The following is a 27,689-nucleotide window of genomic DNA, read 5'->3' on the forward strand; positions in this document are numbered from 1 at the left end:
TTCTTTAGGGGTATTCTTGGGCCAGAGCAGGGACTGGAGAAATGCAAAAGCTCAAGCTAATTTGGCTGGTGAAACAATATTGACTAGAACGGGCTCATGATCTTCTGTGAGCCCTTGGATTTAAAAATGAATGCAATGAAAGAGATACAGTCCAGTAAGATATATCAACAGTCCTCCATTAGCTAAGCAGTCCCCCGGGCTTGGTCATCAGTCTCCAGCACGCCATAAAAAGGATGCCTACAGCTGCGCACTTGTAATTCAACACTAATGGCACGACGGTGCCGACACTGTCTGCAGCAGGAAGCCCTAACATGGCACTCGAGCGGGCCTCTCTCCCTTCCAGACTTCCCGGGACCGTCCTGCGGCTGTGTCCCTTTTCCCTAAGCTGGAGCAAACACAGGCTGCAAACTACACCAGAGAACCGTGTTTTCCTTCATGGTTAACTTGTTTGATTTGTAATGTATCCAGACAAGAACCAATTATGACCTGTGTTTTAGAAAATGATGCCCTATTAACAGTGAGATTATACCAAACAGTGTGTGAAAGACATTTGGGCGTGGGGCCCAGGGGCTGTTTTGCAGAGCAAACATTCAGTGAGTAGGGTGGAAAGGCGGCTCAGGGGATGGCCCCAAAATGAAACATCCGTTTTCTCAAAAGTGCAGTCGGAAATGCAAATGCGTGAGAGCAACAGAAAAGATTCACTGTGGCTTCTGATGAGAAGTGCATGAAGCCTGTCTCGTCAGACACGCATCCTCACCGCCATCAGATAATATTTATTAAGTCTCTCATTCTCCCGTGCATTTACGTGCAGCTGAGTGTGGCCCCGTAATGGTTCCGTGACTTATGGGGGTAACTAAGGGTTCATATAAAATGCTGTGGTCTGCCGACGGACTCGACCCTGGGCTTTTGTTCACCTCCTCTTCAGAAGAGGGAGCACCCTGTGTGCTGTGAAAAACCAGGTGAAAAGCCAACCTTAAAAAACTTTAAAGAAAAGCATGCTTTTAGTAGATGGAGAAAACACAGATAACTGAGGGAAACGGAGCAGACTCACCGTGAGAACTGTGACCAGCTCCTGTTCATGACAGTCCCCTCCTATAACTGACCTCATGGGTGCCTCCCTGAACACTCCCCACCGCTCCAGGACTTCCTGAGCAGAGTGAGCTGCATCTGTTTGACCTCAGTCCCCTCGACTCCCAAACCCATGCCAGCGGACTCTGTGCCAGACATGGCGCACATTATCTCCCATCACCCCCGGACCAACCCATGGGAGTAGTTCTGGTTATCCTGCAGACAGCCAAGAAGGTGCCCACCTTCTTGGAGGCAGTAAGAAGCCGGGGTCACGCCTGCTGCCTAGGAAGTAGACAACAATGGCCACTCTGGGCAAAACTCTTGCGATGTCCACTCAATGCCCACCATCCTCAGCTTCCCTTCCAGACAGCCCTGTCCATGGCCTGACTCCTCTAGGGCTTCAAACAGGAGGGGTCCAGTGGAGGGGAGCCTTTGGTTGAACCTCACCAGAGAACAGGGCCATTTTCCTCCCATGCACGAGCTCCACGGCTCAAACACAAGGCAGGGGCTGTTATTCAGGGAGGCAGAGCTGGTTAGAAGTCCTGAGGATAAAAGGTCGGTAGGGGATACAAGAAATTGGATTTATTTATGGTATGTGACCTAAGTGTGCTGAGAGGTATTCTCATAGGTTACGCAGAACGAGAGAGCGTATTTATGGCCAAGATGGTGCAGATGTCCTAGCCCTTTTTATTAAGTATGTTTATTACCCAGCAATTGGGTTAAGCAATTGTCCAACTGCTGAATTACTGTCCCTCTGATGGGCCAGCCTCACTGCCCTCTAAACCACAGGTGCGGATGGCCTAATGGCTCTTCCTAGAATGCACTGAGCACCGTTCTTCCCATCCCCATCCTAAACTTATTATTCCCATTTTTTTTTTTAATTTTTTGACAAAAGTGGTAAAGAAAAGATGTTTGGGGGAAGACATGGTAAGTAAGTAATCATAACAAACAGCTTCAGTCTGAGGCTGGCTCCCTTCTGCAGGACACACACCCTGTATGACGCCCAAGTTCATGTTCCCCAGGAATTTGGGGATAAAGGTCACCAAATGCCCCCTTAGTACAAGCTGCTTCTGTCTCGTGCTTGAGCACAGACCCACCAGGAAGATAAAATCATGATAAAAGCAGTTGCTCGGCTGAACTGGAGGCTCAGTAACTACGCTGGAGAATTTTAATTCATTTAATGATTACCATCCTCCTAGTCAGTAGTGCTCATTGTTCCCATATCACAGGGGATGAATCCAAGGGTTAAGGAGACGAAGTTACTTACTGGGAGTAAGTTACTTACTTACTTGAAGTCCACAGGAAGGTTTGATTCTGTCGTAGCAAGAAGCTTGATCCTTCAGGATTTTCTATTCTTAAGCCCACCCTCTTTTTCTTAAAAACAAAAGCACTAAGCACGCTGCTGTAAGCCTACTGTGCGCACGGTCCCTCATCGGGCATCAGCACACTCCATGTTTGGGTTATATTATCGCAAAGCCAGCTTGGTTTGGGTATAAACCTGAGAGATGGTGTTGCCTGCGTGCTCCGCGGACTTCAGAATCAGTAAGTGCTGCCCCTCCCCCTTGTTATAACGTCGGGGAGGCCACGTGCTGGGGCACAGAAGGGGCACAGACGGCAGGTGACACCTAGGACAGCAAGAACGCCTGCCACCTGTGGGCAGCGTTGCTGATGTGACTGTGACCTGGCAAGGACTACCCAGACACCCTTGGGACAGACAGCCGTCCGTTGTTGCCAAGCAGCACCACATTTCAGCCAGAGGATCTCTGGAGCTGACCAAGAAGGGGGAACTGAGTGGGAAGCAGGGAAAAGGAGCCTCTATCATTTCAGGGTGATGCAAGAGAGAGTTTACCACTGCAGGAGCATCCCTCCCACTCCCTGCCCAGGGGGCGGTTCAGAGTCAGCCTCTCCACCATTACGTCACAGCCACTGTTGCTAACAGAGCGGAAATGCGCTGTGAGCCCCAAGTCTTTGCACCGCACCCCCGCCAGGAAGGACTCTAGCCACATGGGCTCTTCCTTCCGTCCTGTGCCATTTCTCTGCCACGGGGCCCTGACCCACAGCTGGTCCACCCAAGGATCACTGCACCCAAGGGTCCTGGGACCGTGGTCCCAGGGTGTGCTCCGTGGTGACTATCTGTGTACCTGGTCTGGAGCCTCCTCTTTTAATGGTTTCAGTTGTCTGACAACATAACCCTGGAAAATCCCAGAAATTCAACAGCACGAACTAGAATTCCAATGACAACGTGAGATAGTGCCTTTCCCCCAATGCTATATGCTAACACTTTCATTACTCTTAACAACAGTACACAATTACGGGATAATGTAGGGCTTCCCATTTTCCCACACACTCACAGAATGGTGAGGTCTGGGCTATCCGGAGGCATTATTAATACGGGGCTTTATTTGAGTCAGGAGCCGGGGTTGAAGCAGTGTGATCAGGGGTCTTTTGTAAAACAAAGAACCTTCTCAAGAGAGAACCAATTTACTCCCTGTTCCTGCTAAAGCCCTTCGGGCCTCGCTGGGGTCCACCTTGCGCTTGGCAAATAGACTTATTCTGGCTGTAGGAGATTAGGGAAAAAAGATTTTTTTTAAAGAAGGAGAAAAAACATAACTCAGATACAGCGCTGTGTGTGCTTAATTTGGAGGGCTTTGTGGTTGAGAAAAATAGATGCGATGATCTACCTTCGTCGAAAAGGTGACATCTGGGTTCATTAAAGGTATACGTTAGATTTTGATAAAGGCTATTTTTCTAAGTCATTAAATTGGTTTTTAGGAACCTTATACTCTCCTTCATTTGAACAATTATTAAACTATAAAATAGAATTGCACAATTGCTAAAACCGTAATCTGAAAGTTTATAGCCGGCTATAAAACGCTATATTATTAAACTATACTGAAGATGCTCAAGCCCATTACAACTTTTTAAATGAATTATAAAACCCTTTACTGCTGATAAAATAATCTTAAATTACAGTACTGTGTATTCTAACAATATGTTCAACCAAAGTTTGCTACAATGCAAACATGCCAATCACAGAAAATCGTTCCTTGAATTAAGTTTGCAGAAGCTCGTCGGTGACAGCAGTTACGAGAGGGGACGCTGGCAGGCTGGGCGGGTTGGCCCTTCTGCCCCAGGGAGGGTCTTTCCCCATGTCCCTTCCACCAGAGGACCAGCCAAGAGGGAGTCTCTCATGTTCAAAGGCTACACAAGAGACAGCAGAACCCTGTGCACTGCATTGCAGGGAGGCTTGTGGCAACAGTAATTGTTAAATTCACCCCATAAATGAGATTTTTAAACTGTCAAATATTTAGTTATGCAGGACCTGCCCCTCCCACATATGTTATGGACGGAATGGGGTTCCTCCCCCCCAACTCATATACGAAAGCCCTGTTCCCCAGGTCTTCCGGATGGGACTTGATTTGAAGACAGGCCTTTAGGGAGGCGATTCAGGGAAAATGAGACTGTTAGGATGGGTCCCAGACCAGTCTGACTGGTGTCCTTATAAGAAGGGGAGATTTGGACATACAGAGGGACGCTGGGGACGCACAGGCACAAGGAAAGGCCACGTGAAGGCTCAGTGAGAGGGTGGCCATGTGCAAGCCACAGAGAGGGGCCTCAGGAGGAACCAGACTCCCAGACCTTCCTCTCCGATTTCTGGCCCCCAGAGCCGTGAGGAATAAATGTCTGTGGTTGAAGCCCCCAGCATGGGTGCTTCGTTGTGGGGGCTGAGCACACTGCTGGGGGGGCCGACGCTGCTGTGGGCGGATGGGCCGTGTGTGCCCCCACCCACCCACCGCGGAGCCTGACCCCCAAGAGGAGACGTCTGTCTTTTGGTCCCAGTTACACGTTCCAAGCTTCCATGCCTAATGGGGTTCGAATGCACTCCGGAAGGCGCATGTCGGCCGGCTGCGTGGCAGCCTTCATGGGGTCATCCCCATTTTTTGAGCTCTGAATTCAAGCACTCTCCTGGATGAAAGGCTTTGAAAACGCTCTACAAGCAGGTATTTCAAAAACTGTTTTTACAACAGCCTCTTTCTTCCCAGGGCTAACGTGGGTGGATTCTGGGAGGCAGCTCCCCTCTGAGCTCGTCGGCTGGCACCTGGCGCTGCGCAGATGAAGTCCCAGGAGGCCGCTGGCGGCCTCTCTGCGCTGGGAATAGTCGGGCCCATCACGCAGGGCCTCTAGGCCACTTAGCAGCCCAGTTCAGAGCTCTGCCGTGAGGCTTCCAGGGGAGCCCAGAAGCAGCCTGGGTGGGGGGCCCCTGAGGCTTAGCGCTTCTGCTAAGGGAAGACCCCTTGCAGCTCATCTCTCCCGGAGTGGGGGAAATCAACTCGCTCTGAGCATTATGCAAAGGAACTGTAGCTCTAGCCAACATTTGGACTTTTTTTTTTTTTTTTTTAATGGGACCGACACGCCGGTGGGGGCTAGAAAATACACTGTAATAGCCAGAAATGATGAAGACCTGACAAAGACCATAAACCATAAACCAAATACCACACATCACAGGCAGCACCAAGGTCGTTTTCTCAAACAAAAGGCTCAGGAAATGGCATCTGTGTGGCCAGAGTCATTTAGATTCCGCACACGAGCTATAGCTCGGCGGGGACTGGTCTGGCACGGGCCGGCAGTGACTGGTCTGGCACGGGCCGCACAATCCTGCTCGACTCCCCTCGCCGCCCCCCCGAATGCCCCCATGTCCCGGGTCCACATGCGAAACCTGAAGGGGGTGGGGGATACACATTTCCACCCACTCTGGTCAGCTGGCGAAAGTCTCCTTTGAAATGTCCCCTCTGGGTGGCTCGTCCAGGGTGCTGAGTGGTGAGAACACATTCGTCAGAAGGTTGAGGGTGTGCGGGGCCCTGCGGGCTGGGGAGACCAGCAGGTCCTCGGATGACGAGAAGCCGGCGGAGAGCCTCAGTCAGTACCGCCTGTGATAGCATCCACAGGCCCCACTCCAAGAACGGTGTCGCCTTGGAAAAATTAACTTAAATATCCCAACATGGGCATTCGGTGGCCACTGCTGCCCCTTTCCATTGTTCTTGCCTGCGCTACCCAGGGAAGACTTGGTCCAGTGAGGCTGCTCACTCTCCCATCTCCAAACGCCCCTTACCATGCAGGGAACCTGAAAACACTCTCCAACAACTTAATTTCCCCTGTTATAGAAAGGAAAAGGGGGTCTTTGAGGCAGCCCTCATTTCCCAAATGGTGGTCCACTGTCAGGGATGATTTTGCCCTCCGGGGGTATCTGGGTCTGTCTGGGGACGTGTGTGGTTGTCACCATAGGGGAAAAGTGCTACTGGTATTTAGAAGATGGATGCTGGGCGTGTTGCTCAATATCCTACAGTGCACAGGGCAGCCCCAAACAAAGAATTTCCAGACCAAAATGTCAAGAGGGCCAAGGTTGAGGAAGTCTGATCTGGGGGAACTGTCCAGTTCCTGACCAAGAGATCACCCAACAATCCTTACTGAAGTTTCTAAGATCGGCGCAGAGGCACACAGTCCACCTCCTGGAAAGAACAGAGAAGCATCTGACTCCAAATTACATTTCCAAACCACCACCCTGACAAGACCTCACGTTTCCTTGACCTCAACAAGCCTGTGCTACACGTGCAAAGCCACTAGAAAACGGGACCCATCAGGCAATGCACAACGCAGCCCGGCCCCCTCAGGGCGTTTCTCTATGACCGGAGATGGGTCAAAAAGGACCAGTGCTATCCAAGGGCCAAAAGCATCACAAAACTTACAAATAATAAAGACACGGTATCTCCTCTGAGCTGGGCGCCACACTTTACACACAGGATCCCACTGAATCCTTGTAACAGCCCAGGAAGCTCCACCCCTCCTGGGCGGCCATCCCCACTTCAGGGATGAGGAAGTCAAAGCTAAGTAGTTTGCCCAAGTGGGGCAAGTGGGGAAATGAGCCCACACTAGAAGTTCAACTCCAGCTTTCTTATGAGAAGTTTCACTGTTTGGTCCTAGAATTAAAATTAGAATTTGGCTAACTTTTGTTCCTGGTTTCTGGGAGAAAACCTTTACACACTTGGAAGTTCTTCAGCAATAGGAGTACCTTTGGTATTTATGAGCCCTTCCCATCCTACCTGCGTTTATGGTAATGAGATCGGGGCTTGGTCACCAGAGAGACCAACTACTGGCCAAGGGGCTGGAGCTTTGAATCATGCGAGGTCCCCCCAACTGCCTGACCTCCAGGCAGCAGAGAAGGGTAGAAGACTGCATTCAATCACAGGCCCAATGGCTCAATCAATCACGCCTGTGTAATGAAACCCCAATTAAAACGCTGGTCACTGCAGCTCAGTGGCACTCCCTGGTGGATGAATGCATCAATGCCCTGGGCGGGGGCAGTGTCCCAACCCCACAGGGAGAGGGAACAAAAGCTCTCTCCCGGAGACTGTCTCAGATCTCAGCCTCTGTATCTCTCCATTTGGCTAGTCCTGATCTGTTTCCTTTATAATAAAACCGTAATCCTAAACATAGTACTTTCCTGACTTCTGAGTCATTCTAGCGGATTGAATGTGAAGGGACTTGGGAAGCCCTGAATTTGTAGCTGGTTGGTGGCCTGGGGAATCCCTGAAGTGCGGCTGGCACCTGAAGTCAGGGCCGTCTTTTGGGGACCAGTGCCCTTAACCTCTGGCGTCTGTGCTGTCTCCGAGAGCTGGCGTCAGACCTGAGTTCCAGGGACACGGGTTATTGTCAGAATAGATGTTGTTTCCTTTCTTTATGCCGGTTTATGAACCAGTCTGGCTCCTCCCTCTGCCAGATGTTGCTCAAGAACGAAGAGACTGACTTTCATCTCTACTGAGTGAATAATGTTACCTAGAAACCGAAAGGTAAAGTGCTCTGATTTAGGTAATACAGGGTAGTCCTTTAAAACGCATAGAAGGGAAGATGCTCCTTTTGTCGCCCTCCTCTCCCGATCCAGCCTCTCTGTGTCTCAGGCCTATTGTCTGAAAAAATGGGAATAATAACAGTACTGACCTCATCAGGTTACTGTGGGGATTAAGGGAGTGACTCTATATACACATAATGTGCTTAGAACAGTATCGACTCGGGAGAAGAGCATATACACATTTGCTTTATTAACATCCAATCGTAAGAACTAGTGCTGATGTGCGCTATCAGAGCAAATAGTTCCGGGTTCTGTCATATTCGATGGTTTATAATGCTTCTCAGAGGCGGCTTTGGGGACCACTGTTGTCTGTGACACTATGTAAGGAACATTATTAACATTTTTAATTTTAATATTTATATATGGATTATGTATAGAGAACTAGCACACTGACTCACGTATATGTCACATGTGGTTTAACAGCTTTGGATGAGTCTAAAAATTATAGTGTTCATATAAATAAGTATATCTAGCAATTGAGCTTTTTTTTTTTTTAATCAGAGAGAGAGAGAGAGAGAGCACAAGTCCGGGGAGCACCAGGCAGAGGGAGAGGCAGGCTCCCCACTGAGTAAGGAGCCGAACGCGGGACTCAATCCCAAGACCTTAGGATCATGACCTGAGCTGAAGGCAGCCGCTTAATTGGGAGCCACCCAGGCATCCCTAGTAATTGAGTTTAAAGATAAATATGAAGCAAATAGTAATACCGGCAGAATGCAGACATGGGAAGGAATCAAAGTCCTGGGGTCAGAGGGTGGGATGCAAAGCTGGTTCTCAGACACTATCTTTTCTGCAACTAAGACTGTTTCCTGTTTACAGCCCTGTCCCATCTTCTCAAGGTCAGCGCTGGTTAAAGAGATGTGGCAACAGCCCCTAGCAGACAGTCCCACTCTGGGACCAAGGTCGGACCAAGATCTGACTACTGTCACGGCCCCAGTCATACCATCAAGGAGCTGGTTCTTAGGGTGACACTCCTAGGAGACCCTTCTGTGCACGGGGATATGGAGTTTGGAACTGTTATAAGCCCTCAACACCTTGTCCTTTCTCGCTGCCTTTTGGTTTCCCTTCCTCCAAAGTACACTTGTACTTTCCTCCTTCCTTAGGACTTTTGACAATGACCAATTCTTAGAATCAGCTGGGTATCACCCCGTTCCCACGGTTCTTAAAAACTAAGAAAGCAGCTCCATCTTTTTTCCTCCATGGACTCCCAGCCCCTGGGAAGAGCCCTTCCTTTAGGGTCCCAGGGTCCAGAGAGAAAGCACTCACACAGCTCATGAATCACACTAAGAGGAGTAACCACTTAACCACGTGGAGAGGGTTGGACAGTCATGCTGGGCCCTTTGCATAAGGGAAACCAGGTCTGAACCCTCACAGCCGATCTGGGAAGCAGGTGACAGTGTAGAGCAGACATTCGGAGAAGGTAGGAAACGTGCCCTAGATCACAGAACAACAGGAACAGAAGCAGGGTTCTCACTCTGGTCCATCTGACCCCCAAAGCTCATGCTCTTCCCAGCAAAGCCCCTCCTGGGCTGTCAACCACAGGTTAAAGGAAAGCACCAAAGAGGTGCCCCAGGGAGGCTCTGCCTGCTGGCGTAGGAGGACTGAGTCCGGGGGTGAGCGTCTCCATGCCAGCGGCCTAGTGTGGAAGCAAGCACCTCGCCCCCTCCCCCGCAGCTTCCCGCCCTCCCACCAATCATCCCGGGCAAGATCCCACCACCCTGGCCTGGCTCTCAAGTGCCTCTTCTCCAGTGGAAGATTAACAGGACGCCAAAGCACCCCATTGCTCTGCTAGCATAAATTGCAAGAAAAACATTTAGAATATTGATTAAGTGCTTCATGCTCGAAGATTTAAATTTACCTCCTGTATTTCCAGGATTAGCTGACATAATGGGGTCAGTCTGCTGGCACAAATGATTTACGGAACACCCATTGGCAGCTTTCCTTTTAAAACTCGACACTTAAAATTTTCACTTGGTCACAGCCAGAGGAGTCCTGGGTATTGAGGAGGTTTGGATGACTGCCTTCCTGCCGCTGCATCTAGAACTTTTGGGGTCTGGCCCTGGGAAGAGTTTTGAAATCATTTCTGGTCTGGTCTGGTCTGGCCCTATCAAGTACAAAGAGACTTTGTTTAGGCGAGGAGGTCCTAAGGTGGTGGAGGGTTATGCTGTTCTTCCGGGATGGAAAGTCTTGTTTCAGGTCTAGATAAGTTTCAATATTCTAATATTTAATATTCTAATTAAATATTTGAATATTATTCTAATATGTAGGAGTTAAATGGCTGGGCAAATCTTGCCTGCCCTCTGCTCCTCTTACCAGTGGGTCACCATCCTGCATCCCATAAGCTCCCAGCCCATTTCTATAAGCTTCAGACTATGCTCTGCGAAGAGAAGAACTGGTTCCAGTCCAGGAGGCCAGGAGTTAAAATCCAGTGGGTGCTGCAGGTTCTCCGCTCCAAGAAAAATGTTCACCTCAAAGTCTTTGCCCCCACGGCCAGGGAGGATCACTAGTGTCCCTGTTGTGGGACCCTTAGGGCCAGAGTAGTCTGACCATCAAAGCAGATGATGGGTGATTGGGGATGGGGGGGAGAGAACAGCAGCCCTCGGCACTGTTGATTTCAGCAGCTAGCCTTCTCACAAAGACTCCCCTGGAGATGCTCCCATATCTTCTGTGTCTGAGAAAACCACATTGGTGGTTTTTTTCTAGAGTGCTGCCTTAAAAGTCCCACTAGGGAGAGAGGAGGAGCCCTACTTGAGATCGGTCTACAAGCTCCGGCCCTCCATGTCTCTCCACAGAGAAGTTTTCTTTGGCTCCTAAGAAAAACGGACTTTGGTCGTGGCTCTCACCGTGCACTAGAGCTCGCCAGCTGCTCACAGCTTTCCCCTACCCACCCGCCAGCCCTGGATCGGACTGTGTGTTCCCCAGGCTACCAGACTTTCTCTTCTCAATCACAGCTCTACAGGGTGGAAAGCAGAAAGGGGCAGAGGCAGCAACCTTTTCCCCAGCATCCTCGGTGACGGTCCCTGATCTGTCTTCCTCAGGCTCTAGCCCCCTGTTTGACCACGGAATCCAAGACCTACAAAAGTCACTCTAAAGGGTCTTTACTTTAAGCTTCCAGAATTAAGTGGTGTACAATGAGGCAAAGTAGGGATTTGTCCAACACCTATTTACATCTCCCAAAGATATTTACTTTAAATAAGCGATGAGTACAGTCCATTTGGTTTAAATATCCTGAGCTTTTTCCAGCTAGCAGATCACTCAAGTGCACAGAAGATGAAATAATTGGTAGAATTTTTAATCTTCCTTTGTTTTTCATGTGACCACTTTGTACAATTCAAAAGGATATTCCAACAATAGCACAGCCTGCGTCATGCTTGTTACTAATATGACTGCCAATTAATCCTGACATGGGAGCTTGGCGGGTTACCCAAAACCTGGTATTTTATCACCTCAGGGGGTGAGCACTTGGACATTTCCATGACATTTTATACTAATCAATCAACTTTCCTTTTTTAAAGGCAAGGCTTTCACAGGAACTACAGAAGAGTCCTATACGCCCCACACCCAAGGCCACCCATTTCCCCACAAGAAATGCATTTGGTTCTGTTGATTATTACACTTCGAAGCCGACTTTTGAAAATGTTTATTCTTATCTCTTCCCTTCCAAAGGGGAAATCTATCTCAAATGTTAAGATAGGAATTCAAGTCCCCAAGAGTTTTCTCATATTATTGTATATTTTAAAATATTACAGGAGGGTGCCTCTCGAGGGAAGTGAACTTTAGAGCTGCCAAAGATAGTTGACTTTCTCCAAATCTGCTACCTATGGATCCCAAGCTAGTTTAAGTCAGTTCTGTTCTGAGTAATGACACACGCAGCTGGGACAAACGCCATTGTAAGATATTTCCAGGACCCCCTGGCAAATGGTAATTTATCTGGAGACAGCCAGGCAGGCAGAAGAAGGACAAATAGGGAAAATGAATCTCCTGGGAGCCCTCCTCCAAAGCAAGAGTCCTAAATCAGTGCCAGGGACCATGTTCTCGGGGTGAAGGTCCATCTCTTATCACTCACTCACCCCCCATCCTCTGGCCTCCAATGATTCTTTCTACCGTTGTTAGTATAGGTCATTCAAAAGACATCGCCAAGCTGTGAAAATTGTACTGGCAAACTTTCAGTCTTTTCCTATTCCCTGTCTCCTGGAATTGCATGAATAACCCCAACCTAAAGCATGAGCTTTGTGCTTCCCCTATGACTTGAATGGCTGCCTTCAGGAAGCACTAGGGCACATGGTCCCTCACAAGGAGCTTTTCCCTGCCGCCACTTCTATCCTCTCCCCCCATCACAAGCTTTGCTGAGGTAACACTGAGAAATAAAAATTGTATGGATTTAAGGACTACAACCTGATGTTTTGATACACGTGTATCTGAGGAAAAGTTTATCACAGTAAAGCTAATTAACATATCACTTAGGTAGCTACCATTTTGGGGGAGGGTGGGAGCAATTAAGATGTACTCTCTTGGGAGGATCCAAGTAGCCGATACACTATTACTAGCTGTAGTCACCACGTTGTATACTAGAGCTCTAGATCCCATTCATCCACGTGATTGAAACCTGTTCCCTCTGAGCGGCACCTTCCTGCCCAGCTTCTGGTAACCACCATTCTCCTCACTTTAAAAATCTGACCTTGGGGCACCTGGGTGGCTCAGTAGGTTAAGCCTCTACCTCCAGCTCAGGTCATGATCCCAGGGTTCTGGGATCAAGCCCCGCACTGGGTTCTCTGCTCGGTGGGGAGCCTGCTCCCCTCCCCGCCCTACCTGCTTGTGATCTCTCTCTGTCAAATAAATAGATAGAATCTTTAAAAAAAAAAAAATTTGACCTTATCAGATACTACATGGAAGTGAGATCAGGAACCTGGAGGCATTATGCTAAGTGAAATAAGCCAAATGCAGAAGACAAATACTGTATAACTTTCCGTTTTTTTACTTCCTCCTTTCTGTCCATTTCTAATTCAAAGAAAGAGCCCAGGTTGGTTGTCCAAGGTCATGGAAAAAGGTGGAAGTATACCGGCCGTTAGGCAGAAATCCCAGGCCCTCCAGAGAATTACTGTGTGATTCTGGTTAAGTCGCCAGCCCTTCCCTGACTCTGTTGCCTTATGTGTAGTAGGGAAGGAGGTCGGTAAATCCGGCACAACACCAACACCCGTCTGCTGTCAAGAGACCCAGTGGCCAACTGATTGGGAATCAGACATCACATGGGACATTTTTAAAGTACCATTCTGGAGTATTCCTTCTGCCCCAGGCCCTGAGGTATTACCCCCCTTTAATCCCCCCCATTCTGGCAGCTTGACCATCCTTGAGTTTCGTGAAAGCTGAGGCTCAGAGAAGCCAGGGCGCTGGTGAGGAAAAGAGCCTGGGTCTGAACACAGGCTTGGCTGCAGAGCCCAAGCTCTCACTCCCTGCTCCACGTGTGCAAAAATGGGCTCAAGCAGGCCGTCCCCTTAAGAGGAAAGGCGAGGTCTGGTAGAACCCTGAAGGGCTCCCCAGAAATGAAATGCCATTTATCTCCAACTTATGTGGATTGTATGTGTGTGAGTGTGTATGTGTGTGTGTGTGTGTGTGTGTGTGTCTCCCAGGGAAGACAAGTATGGCTGCAACCTTATTCCTTGGTCAACCCCCACTGTCATTTCCCCCTCTGCTGAGAAGTTAACTAGCAGCCTCAATGTAAACATCATGCTTTAATTTTACTTTGCCCCTCTACTCATGAGGCAGATGTCCTATCACTAATACAGGGGAAGGCAAGGCGTTGTTTCTCGGGAACAGAGCTCATGTGTCCCCTGATGTTGCCAGGGCAACCTTGCGGCAGCACCGAGTCCTCCTGACAGGGAGGGGTGGCTGGGCAGAGCTGTGTTCGAGGCACAATACTGTGGGGCCAAGACATGCGGGCACCACAGGAAGCAGAAGCCAGGCACTTTTTTCAGGGGGTGGGGAGTAGCAAAGGCACAGGGAGGTGGGGAGAATGTCTCCTTATGGCTGACAGAGTCCTCTCTCACGGAGAAGACTAATTTCATAGAATCTCCAATGACGGCTAGTCTTCTAAAGCGTCATCTATTAGTTTGGTCTGACGTCCCAAAAATGTTGACAAGCTGCATCCTGCCCATTATTTATAAGTTCACTGAGGAGAGAATTGTTGTTTCTGAGTGCCCATCCCCATGAAGTTTCCAAAACACCGAAGGAGCTCGATACAGAGGCTAAACACTGCCCCCACAGCCCTGCTCCGTGCACGCAGACACCTGCAGAAAGGAACCTGGTTTTTGCCATGGCCAGAGCTTGCCTCTTCTACCAGTCGGGAGCCATCTCTGGCCCAGTCTTATCACCAAAGAACACCAGGGTCCTATCTCTCATCTGGCCACTTGTCTTACTGATGCTAGAACCGAAGTGGACCCAGTAAGAGCAGCAGGCTGGCCTTGGAGGAAGCAGGACGCCGGGGACCAGTCAGAGACAAAGAACAGATCCTGTGTCTGTGGTGCGATGTCTGGCTCCAGACTCTCGTCTCCCTGGCTGGGGGTGGAGGATGGCAGTTGGGGGGAGGGCGGTTTGTGCAAGTCACCTCCCCTCCCAAGCCTGAAGGCTCTGCTGCAAGAGGGAGCAGTTAGAGGCTGTACTATTGCCCAAGCGTCCTGCTTCTAGCAGTTTCTGCGCAGAGCTTTGGATATTGGACATGCTCAGGAAATGCTTCAGAAGCATGAAGAATATCTGGTTCACCTTGGGCTGTGTGGCTCCCGTCCCCACCTTCCCCTTAGTGCTGTGCGTGTGAGTGTGTGTGAGTGTGTCTGAGGGTTTGGGACATGGGGGGACGGGACAGAGATCAGTCGTCAGCTGAGCGGCACGTAGGACATCCAAGAAGAAGAAGGGAGACATTGGGGGAGAGAGACCTCAAGCCAATCAGAAGCAGAAGAACTGCCCCAGTGTGTAGGGTCTGTAGGGAATGAAGGGGATTGTGAATTAAGAAGGTATTGGCCAAAAAGTTTTCTGGTGAATATTCTGGTGAGCCTGGTCCTTGGTGGCAGCAGAGTGGGGAGAGAAGAGAGAATATACTCCAGTGACCAGTATGAAATGACAGCCAGTGCTCGGCGCCTGTGCCCTCCCCTAGCACGGCAGGAAGCCGAGATCACCACGCGGTCACTCCTTCCCCCCAAATCCAGGAAGAACCATGAAAGCAGCGGGAGTCTCCCGGATTCCCAGCACCGGTTCTGTGACTCACAGGCTCTGCGGGCTCCCGCGAAAGTGTTACTTCACCAAGCCCTGGTGCCCTCCAGAGCAAGCACGAGGCCGACCGTAACACTATTACTCTCCCACAGCCGTCAGGAGGGTAACAGCCGGGGACCTAAAGTGCGTGAGAAGACTTTGCAAATATATAAACACGTAATGTCTTGCTAAGTAAGTAGCTGAATAGTTGTTATTATGAAAAAAATCAATAAAAAAGGCAGAATAAACACTCTGCTTTGACTAAAGGCAGGAAACCACTGTTCACATGCCATTGTGGTTCTGCCCTCGAGAGCTCTGGATTAACCCCAAGGAAGTCTCCTGGCCACTCTCACTGGCCTCCAGTCCCATGAGAGGCTTTGCAAGGTGGCTCTACCCAGCAACTTTGACTTCAGAAAGAAACGTTTTCTTCTGCTTCTGGAAGAACGAACCCATAGGAACTCTTGGAATTAACACCTCACTAGTGACAGTGTCCCTGGTTCACCTTAAGACAGAGTTACACTCTCTGCGTTAAGTTTAAATGATACTGGTGGTGACCAACCCAAGAGTACTTTCTCTTTCAACAGGCTGCTGCTTTGGGGGGAACACAGAATAAGCATAATAAAGAAATTGATCCCAGTTTGACTCTGCCTCTCCACAAATAGAAGGCCTGAAGATTCATCTCCCCAGCCCCCTCCTTCTACAGGTGAAGACACCAAGGCCACCTCCGGGCCCACTGACCAAAGTCACACTCCCAGCAAATGCGAGTCAGTCCCAGAGTTTGTCCTTCTCCCGCTCTGTGGCGCTTCGCAATCTTCATTTATCGTGGTTAAATGCACTTGTAAGATTCAAACCCAAGCAGCACCCCCTCGTTAGCCATCCATCTTTAAATGCATTGCAGGAAACTGGTCCCTGCTTTCCCCTGACCCCGCAAGTGAGCTCCAAATGGGAAGTTCGGTCCCCGCGCTTACCTGCAAATTTGCACAAGGTGGTAAAACGTGAGTAGGGATTTCATTCTCAGACCCTGCTGGCCCTAGGGGCTTGTTCTTGGCCCGGAAGGCTGTGGTGGTGGTGGCAGTGGTGGTCTGAACTGGGAGGGCTGGCTGCCACACGGTCACATCAGAACCATTGCCAAAGGCTTGAATTGCATTTTCTGCAGTAAAACAGGAGGAAATCCAATTTCAAAGTCAAGCAGCAAATGTAACAGACAGGATACATGAAGCCAGAGAGGCACACTAGAAATTCTGATTACAGTATTGGACTTCCCTGAACAAAACCCATCCATCCCTCCATGCGCGGAGAGCCAGCCATCGGGTCAGGTACTCAAAAATCAATTCATTCATTAAACACCGACATGGACACTTCGGTATGCTCGAAGCACAAGACAGATCGTGTTCCTTTTTATGTACCAGGTGCTGAGCAAGGTCCTTGCCCTCAAATACTCATCAGTCAAGTGCTTCGAAACCCAGCCTTGAACCTGTTTTTGGGGGATCATGATCTTCTAAGAACATCCCTGTACTCTGTTAAAATACTATACTAAAAGCAAACTAGTTAGTGAAAGTAACATATCCCTAATTATGAGGGAACTTGGTGACCCCCACGCTAATCTGGCAGGCGGTAAAATCAAACAGCCAAAGACGTGACTCACTACCATAGAGCACCCAGCACAGGCTCTGAGCAGCTACTATGAGCCAAATGCAACTAGTACAGATGCAACTAGTTTCCTTACAAGAAAAAAAAAAAAAAAAAAAAATCTACCCCAAATCTCATCAATACATAGTGAAAATTTAAGTAAGATTATTTTTTTCCTTTCTGCTCCCAGTCTTCCAAACAAAATCTGCATAATTAGGTAGGAGCAGCCCTGCTTAAATGAAAAGTTTAAAATGTAAAACTTTAAAAGCTTATTACAATTTCATGGGATTAGATTGTTTTTATGGCAAGAGTAAATTGGTTGTGTGTTGTTCCCTTCCCCAAAATGAATTAAAAACAGTTTTTAATCAGGTCCTCGGGGATTTGGCCTGGCTTTAGGAATTTTTTATTTCATATTCATTGTATAAGAAATCAAACTCCTCCATTTGAGACCTGAATGTGCAAATTGTTAATATATGATTCTTAGCTGGCATCTTCCGATATACAAGACAGAATAATTTAAGCCTAATCTTCCTCTTAGAAGTGACATTTTGTTCTAAAATTGTTATCCTTTAAGTTCAGCAAATTGGAAGCTTGTTTTCTCAAACTTTGCATTTTTTAGGCCGTAAGAAACAGCCTGGAATTAATATAAACTTGCTCCTAGCGGTCTTACATGGCTTAATGGGTGGGTGCAATGCAGAGAAAGAGGGACAGGGGGACAGGTTTCTCTGAATGGCCGAGAACCACCACCACCACAAGCTGCAGAATGCTCCTTCCTCTTTCCTGTTCAGACACGGAGATCCAGGAGACCCCTGCCATGTATGGGCACTACCTGAGCTTTTCCCCTGTGGTGGTCTTGCCTCCTGGGGTGTCTGTGCACTTGCTCATTTGTTTACTCAAAGGTCAGTGGGAGCATGGACTACGTGCCAGGCTCTGCTCTGTGGGCATCCAGCAGTGAACGGTAAGGATGGCAGCAACAGACAAGAGCCTCTGCCCTCCATAGAGCCCGTGCTGGCTGGGGAGGGTATTAAGGGAAATAGAGAATCCATTCGGTGCTGAGAAACGCCTGGAGGAAATAAAGCGGGGGCTGAGAGTGTGACGGGGAAGCATCGTTCCCAGACAGCGGTCCAGGGAGTGAAGGAGGCGTCTGCAGCAAGACCCAAGTGAGTGTAACTCCGAGCCTACCTCCATCTCCAACTCATTCTTCTCTCTTCCCCTCACCCTGGCCATCCACTTTGGCTTGAAAATAACTGTGTTTCCCCCCAATAACCAGAAATAAGCAATCGGTTAAAGTTGTGTTCGTGACAGAGGAATCTGGGAGAGATCTGGTTAATCTGAAGGCGGCAGAACTGGGTTGTGACATTCGGGTTGGAACCTACAAATTTTAATTCCTTCTACTCTAGAGCCTTTTGCAGGATGTGAATTGACGGCCCTGTGTCTTTGGTGGGCTGTGCCCCTTCTCATCCAAGTCTAAATGGGATGACTGTGAAAAACTCTGGCTGGCTTTGGTCCCTGTTGAAGACCAAATGTATTTATTTTTATTGAGACATCATCAGCAAAGCGAGGCCAGACCAATCTCCCCTTCACCAAAATATTATTAAGCAGGGACACCTTTAATTTCTCCATGAGGGAGCGGTTTTCCAGCCAGTGTGACTACAATCTTTTCTCACACTGACCTATACTGTCATTGCTTTATCTTCATTAAAACTTGCATTCTGCCAAAAGACTACGCAGAATGTGGAAAAGGAGGAGATAGATATATATATGCTTTTCTTTTTTTAAGTCAAGACCAAACTGGAGAGCCAAGGTTCAGTTTAGGGGTACGGCCAATATCTCAGCAAATGTCTCCATACTTCCCACTAGTTTTGTGGTTTTCCATTTCCCTTAGGTGTCCAGAAGCTTGCGTTAGTTTTAAGATGATTAAAGCATTTGGTTACAGCCACATGACTGAAGCACCTAGTAAGCAAATCATTTAGATCTGTCTTTTCAACAAAGGAAGCGATAAAGAGGTTTGAGAATCAGTAACACTTAAAAGCTTTTCCGTGTACACATGGTAAATTGTTAGCTAATTCTCTGGCCATCAGTCACAGACAGCAGACCATCATGGAGAGTGTTCACGGCTCTCAGAAAGGTGGCTGAACCTTAATTCCTAGAAGCTGGCTCCACATCTCTCACCAGGAAGTCCCACCTGGTCCCCGGTGTTCCGCCATATGTTCTCGTCCAATGGGCCCTTTGATATCAGGCACGACACAAAAGCCTGGGGGGACAGGGGCTGCAGAAGGAGGAACTCGGGTTTCAGATCCAACTGTGGCCTGGAGGACCCATGTGAGTAACAGCTGTTGACTCACCTGTGAAATGGAGAAGCTCCTACCTACACCACCTATCTCTTGTGCAGAAGACAGTCAATGAGATCATGTCTCTATCGCACTCCCTGTGGAGTGAGTTGAAGGCCCCCAGTACACTAACGGCAGCTGCCACCAAAGGAGAGCGGGTCCTCAAGCATGTCCGCTGGATCGTCCCCTCAAACGATGGGCATCTCCGCGGACAGAAGGGAGGCCCTGCACGGTCTGATGCGTGCCCATTGTTCACACCTGCATGCCTCTCTCTCTCCCTCTCCCTTTGGGAAACAGGTTTCCATATTGCCTGAAGAAAGTGGCAGTAACAGCTGATACTATTTCCAAGCAGGAGCAAGCTTCCCACCGCCCCCCAGCTCCCGGGTGCTCATCTCTGTCTCCCGAGATAACGGACATCCCGAGGCTCCCGCCTGCACCGCCAGCTTATCCCACTCAAGAACTGTGACTTCTCCTCTGAGCCAACCCTGAACATCCAGGGGGCTATTGATGTGAACGCTCTAATTTTTCTCAGCAAGCCCTCGGAGGCTTACCCCCATCTAATTTGTCTGAGCTTCTCACACCGCATATTGCACCCAGGTTTTAAGAACCTTTGGAACAGACTTCGCGCTGGTTGCCAACGTCAGAATTTGATCTGTGGATAGAAGGGTTCTATCTGACAGGACACACCCTCTGTTGTTCGAATCCCTTGCTCTCTTAGGCCTTTGGATTCACAGACTTGGCAGCACCCACTAGCTCTGTTCCCCGCTGCCTTGCGTAGTATGGCCAAGAGAGGCTGGATTCACCATCAGCGAGCCGGAAAAAAGAGAGGAGAGAGAGAGAGAGAGAGAGAGAGAAGAAGGCAGGCACAAGAAATGCAAAGGTATAGCTTGAACACAGAGAGTAAAGTGTGTTTGTGTGTTTGCTTCCCCCCCGCCTTTTTTTTTAAACTCACTGAGACAAGTATTGTCCTTGAAGAAGTTCAAAAATTTCTGGCACTCTTCTATATCATTCCCACTGTTGCTGCAGTCACACCACGGGGCCACGCTGAGACTACTGGAGTCTATGTAGTTGGGGGTCATGACTGTACCTGAGAAAGTAAAAACAAGGCACCTTGTTCTTATGTGATCGTACAGAATTTACTCTAGCCTAAGGAGAAACAAATGTTCCTCTGACACGGACACATCACGGATAATTACAAACGTTGTGTTGGCTGAGTGGGAAATTATGTTAAGCAGTGCGTTTTCTTGGTAATTTATCTTGAGCACATAAAATAATTTACACATTTACTTAAAAAATTATAACACAACTCCTTGAGCTGCACTTAGGGTGTTTTTTTTTCTGCCCAAATGGTATGGATGTTATGGAGTAGGAGAGAATTAACTTTGAATGCATGAGTTCCCAAATCCCTTGCATTTTCTTGAAAATGTCATTAATCTCCATAAATAGATAGAACTGGTTTCACGTATCTTAAAAAATCCTTTTAGGACTTTGCATCCATTTCCCTCAGAAGCAAATGGCTTCTTCAAAGGAACACAGAGGAGCTTCAAAGCTATCTTTTGGGTTCCCTGACATCCGGAACATATATAACGAGGCCTCTGCTCACCAGACACTCAACTGCTTGAAATAAAGTCTTCCAAGTTGTGAAGGAATTGGAAATAAACTGGAAATCCTCTAAGCTAATGGCTTCTAGAGTATTGTCTCAGAAGTCCTCAAAAGCCCTCAAAGAAATGCTGGGTGGTCTCTCTTGCCTACATCTTCCTATGCTCATGGTTTTTCTGATGAGCTCTGTGCTGGCGCAAATAAGCAAAGCATTTATACTTAATACAACCCAAATGTCTTCTTCTGGGTGGTTCGCACCAGGCGATGCCTAGTCATGCCAAGAAGCCTTCTGTTTTTCTGTATTTTGTGGACATAAAAGTAATAGTGGTCAGTGAGTCACAGGATATATTTTGTTCATTACAGAAAACAAAAATTCTTTGTAAGCTCTTCTAAGTCAAAGATACGTCTTTTTTACCCTACATTCCTTACCAATTCAAACAACATTATCTCCTGTTATACCTTGGGATGGGAACTTTGACCCACAACAGAGAGTAAGCACTTAATTTGGATGAGAAAGGAGAAGGTACCCCAAACCCTGAGTCCAGAGGTTAAAATGTGTCTACTAAGTAGCCAGTGAATGCCGGACACCATGATAGGTCCCTGACATATGGAAGAAGCAGGCATAAGCTTTGTCCTGAAAGACACCAGAACCCAATGACCAGTGCGGAGGGAAAGATCCAGACCCAAGAGGGAAATAGATTTTGGTCTGTAAAATGCATTGCTTCAACCATTTCATTCCATTATGAGATGAGTCTTTCATCATCCTGGCCATGTGATGGCTTCCAAGCCAAAAATGCCTGGCAGCCCTGTGCCTTGGCCACTCATGGAGGATTTAATGAACACACATGCCTGGAAGAATATGGACTGAGATATTCATAGTGATTCTATCTGGGAGTGGAGCTGTAGATCCTTCCAGCTGTCTCCTTTGGGTTTCTCTGTATTTTTTTTTTAACTTTTTAAAATGAGCACGGCTTAATTATTTCCATTGTTGCTCACACCTGTAATTCCATAGTTGATAAGTAACCCCCAGCAGAGACCAACTTACTTAAGAAAAGGAAAGAGCGAATGCAAATTTGGGATATTGACTCAAGGAAGTTACACTCATTGGGATACAGCCACAAACATGGTAAACAGCACTGGGGAAAGGTCTTGGCCAAGAGAACACAGGTATTCTTTAAAAAAAAAAAAAAAAAATGTGGGGATGAATGCGCAGGCACCTGGAATATCCCCCCATTAAATACCATCATTGATTTTCCTGAAAGCTCTTGCCGGTTTTAAGCCACTCTGGTGACAAAAAAAAAAAATGGAGTCTGTGCTGTCATTCTTGGTAGGAAGTTCTTTCTGCTCGGTGACTTGTGCAGTCGCCGTGGCTGAGCCATCATGCTTCTGACAAGTGTGATTTCCCTCATCCCTCCACAGCCTTCACTACGCGTTTGTCCTCAAATGTCAGTCGTGACAGAGCCCCGCCACCGGGGCTTCTTCAGGCCCCGGGCCCCGGAACACCTGCCTCTCTTCCTGCCTGCTCCTTTTAGCCACAGACACAAATCTGCCTCACTTCTGACCTTCTAACTCACTGGTACCCTAACCGCACTGTTGCCCCGAATGCCAAGAACCCGCTTCCCATCTTGAGAGGCAGAAAATACTGTTTCTGCTAGGTCTGTGCTCCTGGAAACATCCTAGGCGACCTCACTCCCTGCACATCAGGAGCTGAATTACCAAGAATATCAATGGTGAGAAGGACCCTAGTGGTTAGGGGTTTTATTTCCATTTCTGGGGAGCAGCCTTTTTTATTTCCCCTGGACGGAATGACTTCCAAGTGCCCTAATTCAGTGAGCTCAGGGGACTTGCTCCCCTCTTCCATGGCCATGTTATTTTTTTTCCTTTCCTATTGTTCTGTGTGGTTGGTTCCCCGCCCCCGCCCTACCCCGAGATGCTTCTCAGGTTCTCACACCACAGTCTTCCTGCACTGGGAGATTCCTTGCTTCCTGCCTTGCCTTGGCATAGCCGTGATCCCCAGGTTTCTTTTTTCTGCAGGTAAGTCCTATAGGGCTTAATGTCAAAACCCCAGCATAGAGGTTACTGCGATTTTTCCTCTCGCAGACAGTGGCAGGCTACAATGGGAAAAGTCCGTGAGCATCTGTAAACCAGACTTCCCTCCCGTTCCGCTTCTCCCCCATCTTACCAATAAGCCCTGAGTACGCGAGGAGGCAGTCGGCATAGTTTTCCTTCAGACAGCTGCTGGCGGACCTTGACTCCGGTTGGCAGTTGGTAAAAAAATCCGCAAGGCGAGATCTGCCATGGGGAGAAAGGGTAGGCTGTGTTGTTTTGAAATACCCTAAACTTCTGGACCAACTTTTCTTTGTTCCTTCGTCAATACACCTTTTTCTGCACCAAAAGAAAAGCTCTTAGGATGTGAGCACCCCCTCTTATCCAACTCCCCCACCCAACCGTCCCCTCCTTCCCCAGCCCTCTGCCCACCTGTGTGTCTGCTTATTTGCAGAGAAGTCTTCAGGGCCTGTAACTGGAGAAATCTAGATGCTTTGAAGTTTCCATTCAATATTTATTTCTGACAGACTTATTTGCATCTTTAGGAAATATGCTTCTCTACACACTCACCAGAGATCTACACTGGGAAAATATTTACTTTATACAGAAACATGTCCCTGGCATCCAAATAGGATCCTACAGCCCATCTGCTCCCGTAATTCCTGCTGGCTTTAAAAATATGTGTATTTGTCTTGTAAGTTATCTCTCACTCCCCAGCCCAGGGGACAGGGATTGATTCCTGCCAAGGGACCCTGAGAAGGGGCTCACTGCTCCAGAACCTAGGGAGGGACAGGCGATGCTCCCTTGAGGCACCGTTTCACTGTGTGATGGGGCCTTCTGGGGGAGGAGGTGCCTGGAGGGGGCCGCTGACCATTGCTGCACCTGTCCACAGCTGGGAAGCTGCCCAGGGGCCAGTGCAGTCCACTGGGAAGCCACGAGTGGTGGCAAAACTGCAGAGCCCCGGAGATGGAGAAGGGCCACAGACACGCTGGTCTGGGGAGGCAGAAGGCTCTTTGTGGCCAACTGGCTGTTTTTCAGTCTGAAGAGCATATTGTTGGAGAGCTCCTGAATGAGAGCGGGGCCACTGCTGAGGTCATCTCAGCAGACAACAGCTCTGCTTCTGAGCGAAGAACACAATGGACTTCAAGAGAATTTAAATTATCCGGCAATTAAGGGAGACAATGGATGGTTGTCTCGGCTCTTTTCTCTTCAGCATACCCAAATTGGCAGACAACATACAGAGTGCTGTTTTTCCCTCCTTCCACCCAAAAAACTGTCTTTACTTAGCATAACTTGGGTTATGTGCGAGCTTGCGTGGCGGAGCAGAGCAAGGTAGTGTGTATGGAGATCACAGAGGTTTGTAAAAGGTCTGCAGGAAGCCCATTATGTGTCCCTGTACTACAATCGTAGCTAGCGGGGAGTTAAGAGGCCCAATGAAGTTGTCTGAGTTCATAGCACACTGCAAACGCTGCAGGGTGTCTGTGAGGGTCTGGTCTCTCCTCAAACCCTTTTAAGCAGGGGTATCTGAGCCTCCCGAGCTGCGCCCATCTGGGCCCCATCCATGTGTGCCTGGTCCCATCCCTGTCAATCCCCAGGGCAGGTGCTACAGCAAAGCTTTATTTTCTTTGCACGGCACCTGGAAGTCCTCAGAGAGGCCCCCACATCCCGCTTCCCAAGCAGGGCCATGTGCTGAAGCTAAGGGTCTTGGCAAAATCCTCCAAATGAGTCTTGAGTGTGAGCCCGTCTGTGTGCCTGGATCTCCCAACCGTCTAAGCCTCGTTGGTGTTTTCTGACTCTAATTGAACACACTGGAGGGCATAAAACCTGGCCATTTTCTGTAGCCTGGTTAGAGGATTCATTTTTCTGAGGAAGTCCCTTAAGGTGGCCCAGGCTTACTCAACTGACTCCAATGGCATCCAGCTTGGACTGAGTGTTAATTTCAGAAGAATTTTCCCGGTCATGAAAGTTAATGATCTGGTGCTGCCGGGCTTCTAACTTTGCAGAGGCCAACTGTGGTGCAGGCAGCTGGGCTTCCAGTGCTGCCCACAACCTGAGCAGCAATCTGACCTGGCAGCCCTGCACTCCCAGCCTGTCCCCCAGAGATGGACAAAAGGTCGCTTTGTCTCTGAGTCCCTGTTTCTCATAGTCTCTCAAGCAGACTATTAACTGAACGGCACCGCGATGCGGATTACTATCCTTCAGCGCGAGGCTAATGCCACCAGACTCATTTTGCTTAACAACCTCAGAATTGACTCACAATTGGACTCCGGAATGAAAGGCTAATTGAGTCAGTCTGCTGCGCAGAGTAGAACCCTGATTGGGAGGATAAAACCAGAGACATGGCTCTGAGCAGAAGCCCAGACGGGCTGGTTTGTGACAGAAGACTGTCAGCCCAGATTCTCGGTCCTAAGATGCACACGGCCAGTGGACAGACAGAGTTTCAAGATGATGATGAGACCAAGCAGTGTTGCCCAAACACCAACATTTGCCTGTTGTTTTTTTTTCTCTCTCACTCGACCCACCAACATTTCTACTTGGAGACAGGACTGTAACTTCAGAGGACTCACATTTTACAGAGAGAAAAACTGAGGTTTACACAGTGCTGTGCTGGAGGCAGCCCATGCCTGGATGACTGGTCCATCCTTGCCAGTCGGTTAACATCACCGTGGTGTTCTGAGAGTAACCTCGGAGGGAGTATTTGCACCGCGGTGATGGGCAAACACCCGCCACATCAGGGCTCTGTGTCGTTCTTGGATAACCAGCTACTTAGCATGTATTGGCATGACCCTGTTTGAAGACCAGCAGGAGGTATTTAGTCCTACTGATAAAGCCTGTTTCATGTCTTGGGAGTGAAGTCCCCGCCCATCCAGTCTGGCTTCCCCTTTATTCCCAGTCATCTTTGGGCCAAATAAAATGGTATAGGACCATTTAATCTCCAGTCATTAGGGCCTCTCAAAGACCCTTCCTTTCTAACATCTTCTCTTATGGACATGGTCCTCGGAAATCTCTTAAAGCAACATATGAAAATGATAACAGATGGTTACATGTATCGATAAAGCCACTGAGTCCTTGTCAGTTCCATAGTTCCATGGCCTGAATGATGCATCAAGTGCCTGAGAGGCAGGAAGTTCTGTCTCTGAGCTCGAATCACCCACCAAGACAAACAAGGAAACAGATTACACTACTACTGTGACTAGGCAGTATTATTGTAGAAAGGCTATTGTAGAAAGGCAGACAGGCTGCTAATAAAATAATATCTAACATGAATGAAGTATTTAGCATATGCTAGGTATGTCTTTATATTTTTCCCTGAGAACTCTTAATAAGGTAGAGACAATTATTTTTTTATCTGAATTTCACAAAGGAGGAAACCACAGCTTTAGTAGCAGAACCAGGCTATAAGTCCACGACTTAAGCTTTTAACACTCCTTGGCTAGAGATGTTCGTTCCAGAGAGGCTGGGAGTCAGAGGATGGCTCGGGTCCATCAGGCAGAGGCGGAGGGGGTATCTCAGGCAGAAGGAGGCAGCACAGGATAGAGTCAGTAAGTTCATACAACACCCGGGGTAAGGAAAATGGAATGTCTGTATGTGCCAGAGACTGATTTAAGAGCTTGACATGTGTGCACACGTTTAATACACCAACTTTAGCAGGTGATACTATCAGTCCCATTTTGCAGATGAAGAAACTGAGGCAAAGAAAGTTTAAGGGAACTCCCTCCAGGTCACAGAGCTCTGTGGTGGAGCTGGAACACGACTACATTCAATCTAACTCCAGAGCTGGAAATCATTCGCAACTGCTACACTGAACACACGTATCACCGGAAAATTGTTAGCTGTCCGCGTGGGGTGGCCAAGCCGCGGGATGCAAATGGTGAATGGCAGGTGATGAGATGGCAAGGGCTTGAAGAGCCTTGAATGACCTCGGAGTCTGGATTTTATCCTCAAACCACTGGGAACCACGGAAGGTTTTTACTTGAATTTAATTTTATGTTTTAAGATTTTATTTATTTGAGAGAGAGAGAGTGGAAGGCAGAATGAGCAGGAAAAGAGGCAGAAGGAGAGCAAGAAGCAGGCTCCGTGTTGAGCAGGGGGCCTGATGCAGGATCCATCGCAGGACCCTGTGATCATGACCCGAGCCTAAGGCAGACGCTTGACCGACCGAGCCACCCAGGCGCCCCTACTGAAGGTCTTTAAACAAAGGAGTAACATGATCAGATTTGCATGTTGGGAGGACTTTTGGATGTCTCAGCTGCTCAGCAAAGATTTGCTTGAGACGTATCCCATGCCCTCACTGCCCTAGCAGCAAAGGGGAGGCAGGACACTGGCCAGTGGGAGACATGGTTGCTTAGGAGACTGCAGCCAGTGGGGAGCCAGCGGGGAGACCTGAAGGTCTGAAGGAGAGGAAGAAAGGAAGATGGATCCAGAGGCAGGTTTTACTAGAAGGGAAGTCAAAACTGTCGAAAGGAGGGGCAGAATTGAGGCAAGGCATCTTGGCACAGGGTGGGGCTGCAGAGGGACCAGTCTGCAAGGAAGATGAGGCTATACAGAGTTCACTGCAAGCATCTTGCAGGTTCGAGCTTAAGATCTTCACCTGCCCGGTCACCAACCACGGCCTGAGCACCTGCTATGCCCCGGCCCACAGCGTCCATGGACAGCCCTTGCTGCACACACTTGCCCTGCCCGCCTTGGGTTAAAGAGTCTCATTGTAGCCTGTTGTGGTTGCTCCCCTGCCTGGGCTGCACTGATCCAAACACAAAAGCTTAAACGTCCAGTGTGGGATTAACAAAGAAATTCCACAATTGGATCTCTTCTGGAGACATGAAATCTCCATGACTACAAGCAGTGATGAACCTGATTTTCTCTAAGAAAATGAAAAG

At 48.5% G+C, this 27,689-nt stretch overlaps 1 protein-coding gene across 2 annotated transcripts in view; it reads right to left on the minus strand.

Annotated features, from left to right (window-relative positions):
* GFRA1 (GDNF family receptor alpha 1) overlaps positions 1-27,689 on the minus strand; it is a 216,362-nt gene that overhangs the window by 16,545 nt on the left and 172,128 nt on the right. For both annotated transcript variants that reach the window (XM_044240597.1, XM_044240596.1), the window contains 3 exons: positions 22,949-23,058; positions 20,120-20,254; positions 16,177-16,358 (listed from right to left, as the gene is read on the minus strand). In XM_044240597.1, coding sequence (XP_044096532.1) covers positions 16,177-16,358; positions 20,120-20,254; positions 22,949-23,058 — 427 coding nt within the window. The remainder of the gene's footprint in view (positions 1-16,176; positions 16,359-20,119; positions 20,255-22,948; positions 23,059-27,689) is intronic.

This window comes from Neovison vison, chromosome 2 (genome assembly GCF_020171115.1).
Source record: "Neovison vison isolate M4711 chromosome 2, ASM_NN_V1, whole genome shotgun sequence".
Classification (NCBI taxonomy): domain Eukaryota; kingdom Metazoa; phylum Chordata; class Mammalia; order Carnivora; family Mustelidae; genus Neogale; species Neogale vison.